At 45.8% G+C, this 11287-nt stretch overlaps 1 protein-coding gene across 2 annotated transcripts in view; it reads left to right on the forward strand.

The window, feature by feature from the left end:
• Positions 1 to 11287, forward strand: part of NAV2 (neuron navigator 2) — a 274074-nt gene that overhangs the window by 213658 nt on the left and 49129 nt on the right. For both annotated transcript variants that reach the window (XM_024764609.1, XM_024764610.1), the window contains 3 exons: positions 1989 to 2149; positions 3527 to 3715; positions 10049 to 10101. In XM_024764609.1, the coding sequence (XP_024620377.1) occupies positions 1989 to 2149; positions 3527 to 3715; positions 10049 to 10101 (403 nt within the window). The remainder of the gene's footprint in view (positions 1 to 1988; positions 2150 to 3526; positions 3716 to 10048; positions 10102 to 11287) is intronic.

The raw sequence follows: 11287 nt of genomic DNA on the forward strand, positions 1-11287 counted from the left end.
ATAGAAAGTTGCTAAGGACAGGTGCTTTGCACTTGTCTGAATATTCTAATCGAAAATCGGGTCAATTTTCAATGCCCAGCAAGACATGGGTGTGTTCGTTTTTTTGATGTAAAGAAAGTAAAGACTTTCTTTCCAAGAGCGAATGTCCTTTCATTCACTGTAAGTGATGGCTCGTTTTTGGCGCTGGTCCTGGTGAAACAAGATGCTATAAGTCACCACTGCTCACGCCATCCACCTCACTTTGCCACCCAGAAGAACTTCAGTCCTAACGCCTGCCCCGTGATCTTAATGTCACATGGTTACAGCTGTCGTTTCTCCCGCTCTCTAAACACCTCGTTCTTTGTAGCATCGGCTTCACCCCGCACCAAGCAGTAAGTGCTTTCGCAAAACATGGAACTTGGAATGAAATGTTTCGTTGCTGTCATGTATGTCTGTAGTTAATAACCAGCAGTTCTTAAGGCTGAGAGCATTTTGACCAGTAATGGGAGGTAGGTATCAATGCTTCCTTTCAACAGGAGTTCCGAGTAAAGCCAAATCTAAAAATCTAAGAATAAAAGTATTGAAAAAGCCCCCAACTGACCTCCGGACGGAGGAAGTTCAGCACGGTGGCCTTTGAGGGGGCAGTTGGCAAGGCCTTCAGTACTTAACAGTTTTCGTCATGCTTGTCGGCACTCAGGCTAAAGCTTAAATCATATCCACTCTTCACGTGAGTTTGACCTTGATGCCCCAGCACTGCTCCCAGAGGAAGCTCACATCTTCGAATATCACCATTTTGTAATGCTAATGTGTATATTTCTGGAGCAGATCTATTCTGTGAAAATTATGTAGCTCTGGCTGTTAAAATCAGTTTTTAAAAAAATTCAGAATAGAGGTAAGTGACAGGGTATCCTCAGGCAGTTGATGGGACCTAGAAAGTCCAACTATAGTAAAAACATTAAGGAAGAATCGTGTTTATGTTCCCTCTCACTGTGACTCCCTTTCTAGCTCACCCACTCCGTACACACACACATCCAATACCAACACACTGACAACACCTTGTCCTAAGTCAAGAGGACCCCTCTATTTACGTAATCAGTAGTAACCCCATGGTAATCTGTTTATAAGTCCAAAGTACTCTGACCACTGGGGCACTTTAGACATTCGAGATGCTGCCTGTGGGCATAATGAGAAGAGCCCACAGGCAGCATCCGTAATGGATTTGGGAATCAGACCAATATGGATTGAAATCTCGGCACGTGATTCAAGGCAGGCCGTCACCTTCCCTGAATGTAAAACAGGAATAATAGCATCTGTGTTGCTGGGAGCATCCGAGGCTTCAGTAAGATAACGTCTGTGAAGGCACCTGGCACGTTGGGGACGTTCAATAAATCATTACCAAATACGTTTCAGAATTAACGATGAGGTGGACCACGTGACTTCTGAAGACCCTCCCCTGTGTGAGACCCAATGATTTGGGGTTCCTTTTGTGAAGACTGGTTTCTGCCAGATTCTAGTAACTACTGTCAGCATCGGTCTCCTCATACCTTACTTTACGTGTCTGGTTTCTGATACTCTGTGATTCATGGCCACTTACTTGCCCTCCAGAATGCAGATGCCATGAGCTATCTAATTAAAACTTCCTCAGAGCTCTGACAGCAGCTTGTTTTGTTGCTTCAGTCCTGTCAAGGTGGAGGCTTTGAAATGACACCGTCATGAATCAACATGTTACAGATACGCCCAGGGACGGCTCTTTTGAGCGTTTACCCATCTTGTTCCCTTTATGTAGTTCCCTCAAAACTGAAAGGAATTGCAGTTTTCCCCCAAAGACAGCCAAGTGGCAAAAAAGATTTTGAGAAACTTTGTGAGTTTCGGGATGTGTAGCGATCTGATTTTTCAAACGTCATCTTTGGATGTATATTTTCTTTTTATATGTTTATCATCAGCTCCAGAGAGCTCATTTTCATAAACGCTGTTCGTAGTTAATCCCAGCCTGATTTCTGTCTGTCCAGGTACACCCCCACCTCCCAGCTTCGCACACAAGAAGACGCAAAAGAATGGTTACGGTCCCACTCTGCAGGAGGCCTGCAGGACACGGCCGCCAACTCTCCTTTCTCCTCTGGCTCCAGTGTAACTTCTCCCTCCGGAACACGATTCAACTTTTCTCAGCTTGGTGAGTAGCTACTTGGCATTAACTGTGTTGATCAGCGCCTTAGGGCAGAGGTTATCCTGCATTTTGAAAGAGACATGTGGTCACATCACTCTCAGTATCTGATCAGCCCTCAGCAGTGTAGTTTGATTATAGGCAATTGATAGCAAAAGAAAAGAAAAATGTGTTTTGGTTCTCTATCAGTAATTTTCTCTACATGGTTGATATAGGTGGGGTTATAGCAAAGAGCAAACCATCCATGGAATGAGAAGAATGTATTCTAAGACCTCTGAAGATGTAGGTTTTATAGCGTATCCCATGTTTGGTCATCCTCATTGCTTTATTAAACCGGAAATAAAGATCAGGTTTTGACCGAGCAGATACTCTTGGAAATGCCTACCGGTGACATCATGCTTTGACTGGCACAGTGAGGAAGGGAAAAGAATTTGTAACACAGTCCCTGCTGACATGTCAACGGATGCTTCTTTTAGAGAGACAAACACCCACACAGACTCATAGATAGGTAAAAGAGAACAGTCCAAAGCTTTATATGAATCCGTGTAAAAACTGCATATGATCCGATAGCAAGTATACACAGTTAGAAAAAGGAAAGAACAGTCCTGGCTGAAGTGACTGGGAACAGTTACACGAAGGTGGCAGGATGAGAGCTGAGCCTTCCAAGACGGAAAGAGAGGGAAATATTTTTTCCGGTCTCATCTCGTTCTTTAGAGAGGCAGCCTTCTCTGATTATTGTAAATAATAAACTCAGTCTTTAAGGACTTCTAATCAAGTAAGGGTTAACTCTTCATTGTTAATGAACCGAATGCATACTTCTGAACTATCTTACGTTACTGAAATGGACAGGATTTTAATAAGAAAGCCAGTTTCGGCTAAGGTAAATGCACCCCCTTTGCACTGAAGCTCTGCAGGCACCATTATGAAATCTTCCCCGTCTGAGACAGTGAGACCTGTGTTCATATTGTTCTTTCCTGGCTGTAACTCTTTGAGGCAAGGGTTTCTTGTCATGCACAAATGCTTCCCATCTGATCAAAAGCCCGGCTGGACTATTTTGGGCTTTTGGCTTTAGGGAGAATTGTTCCAGATGAGCCCAGAAAGTAATTAACTCATGCCTGGAAGGTGACACTAGCTTGTCTGAATGTGCCAAGTTGGAAAGCTGAGGCCCAGAGCCTCGCTTTGGAACTGACCCACCTTTCCTCCCTTATTTTTAGCTGTAAGTGTGTTACTCAGATGCTGGTGTGACCACCTTTGAGAAAATAGACAAGGGAGAGAAGTTGACAGGGACGGGGATGGCTGATCGTAAGCAGCCTCCTCTCCGTCCCCCTTCAGGATTTGAACCGGGACATGAATCTCCAACCCTTTGACTGACTCCTTTCCTTCCAGCGAGTCCCACCACTGTCACCCAGATGAGCTTGTGCAACCCGACCATGCTGAGGACCCACAGCCTCTCCAATGCCGACGGGCAGTATGACCCGTACACGGACAGCCGCTTCCGGAACAGCTCCATGTCCCTGGACGAGAAGAGCAGAACCATGAGCCGCTCGGGCTCATTCCGGGATGGGTTTGAAGAAGGTAAGAAGCAAGGAGGTTGACCCTGTCTCACGTCGTGCAGAGCAGTTAACAGTCCTCTATACCGAGTTCACTTCACTGACCTAAGAGTCCACCTGTACAAGTTTCCAACTCGCCACTTACTCTGGGGCGCGGGGCTGGGGAACTCTGAATAGTAGGGTCTGACTCTTAATTAACCTCGCAGGACTGTAGGGAAGGGCTTCCCTGGTGGCGCAGTGGGTGGGAGTCCGCCTGCCGATGCAGGAGACACGGGCTTGTGCCCCGGTCCGGGAAGATCCCACATGCCGCGGAGCGGCTGCGCCCGTGAGCCACGGCCGCTGAGCCTGCGCGTCCGGAGCCTGTGCTCTGCAACAGGAGAGGCCACGACAGTGAGAGGCCCACGTACCGCAAAACAAAACAAAACAAAACAAAACCTAAAAAGGATTGTAGGGAAGACAAAACACGGGTGAACCCTGGAGTTGACCGAGTTCCGCTCCAGGCTTCTCTCCCTTGGACTTGGGCCCTAGCTTCTTGGCATGCACCTCCACTGTGAGACTCAGCCGCTGGCACACCATCTTGGCAACGCCAGTTACTGGAGAGTTCGTTTCCCTGTGCCAACACACCCGTATGGCTTTGGGGGGCTGTCGGCAGCAATGCCTCTCCCCTTAGCTCCAGAATTTTCTATTTCTTTTCTCAAGCACCAGTTTTTTAAACTTTGTTGCTTTCAGACTTGCCCTTTTCCTTCTTTGCTTGCTAACTGGGAATATTTGGTGTTTGGATTTTTATGCTTTGTTCATTTGAATCAGAATTTGGGGAGAAAACTACAGTGGGCATCTTCATCAGCCATCTTCCTAACTCAGTTCATTTCTCTTTCCTACTTCAGTCAAAGTGTGAGTTAGTGGAGCAAGCAGTCAAAATGGTGGGAAGGCACATCACCCCCACCCCCAAAAGCTTCCCACAGATGGGGATGATGTCAGTACCAGTGATGAGTGGTTAAGAATATGGGATAATAATACCAGGGTTTGAATTCCAGCTCCACTACTTCTTAGGTATATGATCTTGGGCAAGTCAACTTCACGACCTCTCTGTGCCTTTGTATTTTCACTGATGAAGCAGGAGTTCCAGGCTCATGGAATTATGAGAATTAAATGAGATAATATATATAAATGTTAATCCAGTAATGTCAGTACCTGTTACAGCCTGAAAACTGAGCTTCAGCATTGATGTCCTGGCAGCTGGAAGTCCCCAGCCGGAGGAGGGGGGACTCTTGGAGCTAATAGAGCCGAGGCTGAGGGCCACGGCCCTAGTTGTGCCTTTTCTGCCAGTGACAGAACAGAATGGGGGTGCGGAGGGGAGTCACAGGCACTTCCCTCTGCTCCCAGGTCCCTGTGAGAATGGGGAAATATGCCCAGTGTCCTCCTGGTAGGAAAGAACAAATAAACTTGTGACTGTCGAGGAAACCCCTAAACAAGTCAAGAGGGAGAGAGATGCAAGACGTCAGCTTCTGCCCTGCCCGGTGTTCTTTTTAACAAAAGTTGTAAAGAGTTTAGTTACAGAGCAGTTGCCCCCTGGTTAATCTTCCTTAATTCTCTCCACTCTGATTTATGTATCATTTGCGTCCAGTTAGCAGACACTCGTCTGTAAATCCATCTGTGGGAACCCACTGGGATAGAGGATTAAGGAGGGGCAGAGCCTGAGTTACTGAGAGCGTTTTGCTGGATTTAAGAGCTAGAAATCTGTAGTAATCGTGGAGGGCACGTTGACCGTAAGGTGAAGGAGTAGGCAGTTTGTCTTTAACATTTTTCTGATCAGTGGGCGAACCAAGCATGGCCACAAAGCATTTCCCAGCCCTCCCGATAATGACTCATGAATGGAGAGTGCCCTGTGCCCTATTCATCTGCTGTGTCCCGTGTGTAGCTGAGTGAACCGTGTTCAGTGCTGCAGCTTGTCCAAACAAGCACACTTGACCTCATAAAGGTCCAGGACCATTACAGTATCATCATCAGATGGGTTTTTTTATTCCATCTGGAATCAAGCCGTCAGGCAGCACAACTGTGGCATATCCGGGATGTCAAAGTGACATTGATATAAAGGGCTTGCCCACAAGCAGTGTCTAGACTTTTGTAAACCCTGATGATTCATGGTGATGTGGAACTGAAGCGCAGCGGTAAAATCAAATTTGGGGAGAAGAGGTAGAGACTGCCGTCGATATACTAGGAAACATGTAACATCTTCATCTTTTGGGAAATTTGGCATCAGATTGATTTTATTTCTTCCAAGGCTATTACATTACAAAAACAAAATAGGGCTTGTGCAATTAGGTGTTTTTAATTCCATTGGGGGATGACTTTTTTTTTCCCCCTCTTGAATGTATAAACTCCTGGTACTGCAGAAACAGTTGGGAAAAAATTCACATCTCATGTTTGGACCAAATAGAACCTCCTTATATTGATAAGAGGCAGTTAGATATATCATATGCCAGAAAGCAGAAAGAAAGTTTAGGAAGAATTAGCACAAGTACTTGAGTGAGGTTTTTGTGGGATTTAATTAGCACTTTCCATTTTGAAGGAAATGGAAGTCATAAATATGTAGATGAGGTACAGGCACGGCCCACGTGCAGCCTTTCAAGGTTATTTCAGGTAAATTAATTTCCGTCAGATGCATTATGCAATCTTCAAGTCAACTTTAATAGTGCACTTTAGGGAGATGCTTGAGGCACTTTTCAAATGAATGTTTTTGGAGAAAAAAAAATCCAGGGACTTTACCAGTCATCCCTAAGAACTGGTGCAGTCTAAATCAGTTCATATGGAACCCACAGAAACGGAGCAGCTTATTAGTAAATAAATCTTGTGTTGCAGCTCTCCTGTGTTTCTAGCCCCTGAGTTACACTTGGATTCAAGTCCTGGCACCTCCACTGTTAGCAAGGTGGCTTTGAGTAAGGGACTTGACCCTGTTCAGCCTACTTCCTGTTCACTAGAATGTGGAAAATAAGTACAACTGTACCTACTTCAGAGGATTAGGTGAGATAAATCCTGGAAGGCATTTAGCAGAATGACTTTGAAAGGGGTTTATAGTAAGTACTCAGTCGATGGTAGCTATTGTTACAGTTGTCATGTTTTGTTTTATCCTTCTCCCCATGGGCCATTTCAACCCCATCTTGTTTATGGCAAAGTTGAACAGAGGAAGTGACTTGGGGACTTTTTGCAGCCAGAACTATGTCCTGAACTCCTGATTCTCAGCCCTCTGTGTTTCTACTCAATCCTGCCTTACACTTGTCTCTTCCTTGGCCACAGCTGGGCTTTCTTACGTGTCTGAAGCAAACCCTGCACCTTCGTCAGTGTGGTCGCCGTTTTCAGTTATGCTTCCTCCGCTGGTTGAGAGGGCAGCCCGCTAGCCATCAGAACTGCATCTCATTCTCACCGACTCCTTCCTTCCACAGCCCCCAGTGGCAGAGCGAGGACTAGAGTGCAATACCCAGACTCACTTTCTCTCTCTGCTACTGACCAGCTGTGTGTGCTTGACCACATGGCTTAGCCTCTCTGGACCTAAATTTACTCCTGTGTTCATTAGGGATAGAAATCCCTGCCCTGTCTGGGAATATTACCTACAAATTCTCTATGATGATGAGGATTACTTCAAACGGTAGTATGAGGAAGTGCTCGATTAGTATGAAGCTGAATATATACATATATCTATGTCTATATCTATATTCGTAGATATATATATATGGTGCCCAAGTGTGACAACAGAGGCATCTGTTTGCTTTATTGGCTGGGATATGGCCAGTTGTCTCATTCCATCCTGTGATTTCACCCCTACCCGTGCCTTCTAGTTCTTCTCAAACATGCACTTTTTGCTTGTTTGGTCCCAGATTGTGCCTATGTAGATTGAATGAGGGGTTTAGGAAACCATTCTACATATACCAAAAAGCTTTACCAGAAACAAAAAACCCTCAGATACCAGTAAACAAGGGCACTCAAGGGCAAAGCCATCTCCAGATTTCTGGTCTGCAGATTCTGTTCCTGAATGCTGTAGCACCTTAGGCAGGTTGTTTCACCTCTCCGGGTTTCAGATTAGTCAGCGGCACAGAAGGCCTGGATATTCTCTGCGGTTCCTTGTATCTTCGAACCTTTGGAGGAACAGGTGTAGGGAGGAAGCTCTGGCGCATGCTTCTGCTGCTCTGGCTTTGTAAGTCTCACAAGCATTCTGTTGTCCAAAAGTATCCCAGCCACGTGACCCGGGCTCTGCCTTGGCTCAGTTTTCTTGAAGGAAGGCCAGCTGCGGTGGTTCAGGCAGCCATATTTAGCTTTGGGTTGATCTGGAAAGCAAGGACTTTCTTTGGACCACAGCCTTGCCGTTGCTATTTACAAGTGAGAGGAACGAATTACGGAGAAAAATAATGACCTCCACCCGAAGCCCGCCGGATGCGCTCCTCTCTGCCTGCGGCCCCAAGCCTGTCTTGCGGTATTGCTGAAGGCAGTATCAGTGAATCCGTGTGTATGAGGTAGAGAGATATGAGACAAACCTCCATTTTTCAGCAGCCCGAGCCCACGCAGCAGCCCTGTGCAGGCCTCCGGAGCGGGCGTCTGGCAGGGCAGTGTGATTGAAGGATGGCTCCACGCTAGTCACCTCTCTTCCCTCAACTTGGCCTCCAGCGTAATTTCCCCCCTAGTGTCTGTGTCGTGGGGCTAAAGTAACTTACCCCTTTGGACCGTTAGGCCACTAGGTTGGGGCATGAGAGGCCTCTGTTAACGTGTGGGCATATTAACACTGAAAGCCATTATTGGCCGTTAACACCTTCAACTGATTTTTTAGGGGCATGGGCCAGATGAGTCATGGATGGAGAAAGAAAGGAGGAAAAGATCTAGAACCTCGGACGTTGCTGAAGAGGGTGGATCTGAGTGACGGTGCAGGGATAGCCTCAGAGCAGTTGGCACCGTCTAAGAGAGAAGAGGACCAGAAGTACAAGCCGAGAGCTGTGTGGGTTAGAGGAGGGAGGAAGCCCATCCCGGTGGCTGTCAGGAAATGAGATAGGGCTCCAGGAGAAGATGCTGTTTGAGCTGATCCTGGTGATTTGGATGGGTAGGAGTGGGAAACTTCCTAAACCAAAGGAACTGAATGGGCAGAGACTCTGAGACGGCCAAGTACCACGCAGGCCATGCTTGAGAGAGCCGTGCAGGATTCAGAGTGCTATAGGAGCACCTAAATGAAGGATGGGAGGTTGGAAGCTTTGTTGGGGAGACGGTGTGGAGGCACCAGAGTGGTCGGCTGAGCCGTTGCTGGGATATCTGTGGGCAGGTAGCTTCTGCCAACCACCGATCCAAGTTGAGTTCACTCCTTGGGTGGTAGGTGAAAGCCGTATAGTACACATGGAAAGTACTCCCCAGCCTCCCACTCTCAGACCGCAGGTGAGAGCGCAGCGTGGGGTAGAGGCATTCCACTCCTGGTCAGGGAAGCTGTGCCCCATCAGAAGGTCTGTGATGTCTCAACAGGCATATTTCTGTCTTTCAAACAAGTTGTTGGCAGATTACTAAGAAAATGTCATTAAAGAATCTGGTTTCCAAGAAGAGAAGTCAGCCAGAATACCTAGTCCTGGCAAAGACCATGGTTTAAATTCCATGAAAACAGAAAATAAAATGTCTCCATTGGCTGGGGGCAGGAGGGGGTGAGGAGGGTACAAGGATGGTACCCAAAATACCAGTCGCAAACAGAAAAGAGAACGCTTTGTAGATATGATAGAAATCAAATGAAGAATCTATGTTTCTGTGGATATGTTTTCTAAACAGTGTTCTAGCACATGGTCATCTAGAATGAATTTACCATGGCCAACAGCCAGCCTCCTAGGCTCAAAATAATCAGCTCATCTTTTTGCTTATACAAATGGCAGATGCTAGCAGGATATAAAATATATATGCAACCCAATCTTAACCCTAAGGGAATACATCAGAAAAAAGAAAGGAATAAAATATGCTGGAACAGAGCAGGTAAAAGTTGCCTCTGGGTTATACAGTTATGAGTCATACAGGTTATGGCAGTGAAAGTGCTTCTTAACATTTCTCTGTACTTGAAACATATAACTTCGTAATTATGTGGTATTTCGATAGTTGGAGCAGGGGTAGTATATAGAATGGTGTAAGAAAAAAAAATGTGGTAATAGAGAAATGACTCCCATAGAAAATTATTCCTTACTTGACACTGACCTGTCACCAAACCAGGAAAGGTTGGGTCAAGAAGAGGTTAAGTCGCTGCAAGCCTGGTAATGTCCCCTAATGCTGAGTTTCTCCTTCCCTTCCCCTTTTCGGCTCCATAGTAGCCAACTGCAATTCACCTTTTCTATCTTTTCTTTTTTTTAAACAGTTCATGGATCCTCACTCTCCTTGGTTTCCAGCACGTCATCAATTTATTCTACAGTGAGTACAAATCAATGCTGTGTGGCTATGTGTGTCGAAAATAAAACAGCATGTCTCCTAGAGAGAGCATTTCCATTATAAGGGAATCAATTAATTAGGGAACAAGGGTTGAAATTCACAAACAGTTACTGATGTACCAACCAAGAAATCAGGAGCTGACTTTTGTTAAGGTGGCATTGTGCTTCGAGTGGTAACGAGTTAGAATGTGTGAGATGCCTTTTTCAACTTTGTGTCTGCCTCAGTTTCTTTGTCTGTAAAGTAGAAAGGACAGCAGCCCCTACCTTGTGGCATTGTGATGAGAATTAAAGTTATGAATATCACTGTTCACTGCAATATAAATTCCTTGAGGACAAGGACTTTTTTCTGGTTTTATTCCTAGTGCCTAGAACCGGGCCTAGCATATAGTAGGTGTTCAAGAAATAGGTTTGCGTGAAATAAGGCAATGCGCATAAAGCAATGAATAGTATGCTTACTTTTTATAGCTCTGTGTATAACTGTCTTAAAAACTTTAACTCGGGAATTCCTGTAGGAAAAAAACATTTGATTAATTAGGAATTGGGAATTCTTTAGCCCTTAATTCCGTGGAGGACAGATGTTTTAATAATTCTGTTTTTGGTAATGCCAGGTGTCTCGGCTCTGTAGTGGGACAGACTGTAGATAGCCCCCTGTAAGTGAAAGACCATCCCAGAATGAAGTCAGAGAGCCCGGGGCCTGACTGTCTTTCTTAGGCCTATAGCGAGCAAACAGACCTCAGTGGTTGCTGACGCGGTCTGATTTGAAGGACCTAGAAACGTTCTCTTCTGCTCCTACCCACCTTGCCCTTCCAATTCCACAGTACCTCTCTCCTCTGCTAGTCATCTTGTCTGAAGTTTTATCTGAAAATGAAAGTCCTGGCTTTCATTTTCAAGACTTTATATATGGTAACCTTGGGAAGGGGTTATTTAAGCCGTTATCCAAGAAAGCATAGGGATGGCCTTCTAACGATCAGCTATTGCATCTACTGAGTCCTTTCGTCTAGAATGAAACTCTGTGACATGGGTACCAGATCAGAGGTGGTACTTTTCCGCCTAGATTCACTTCTTCCACAGTATTTACTGGCACCAAGTATTGATATATGCCAGGCTCTGGGCTGAGCCCCGAGGGCGTGGTTTAGGTGGAGAGAGGAGCCTACTGCCGAAAGAGGAAG

Source organism: Neophocaena asiaeorientalis, unplaced genomic scaffold (genome assembly GCF_003031525.2).
Source record: "Neophocaena asiaeorientalis asiaeorientalis breed wild unplaced genomic scaffold, Neophocaena_asiaeorientalis_V1.1 scaffold230, whole genome shotgun sequence".
Lineage (NCBI taxonomy): Eukaryota > Metazoa > Chordata > Mammalia > Artiodactyla > Phocoenidae > Neophocaena > Neophocaena asiaeorientalis.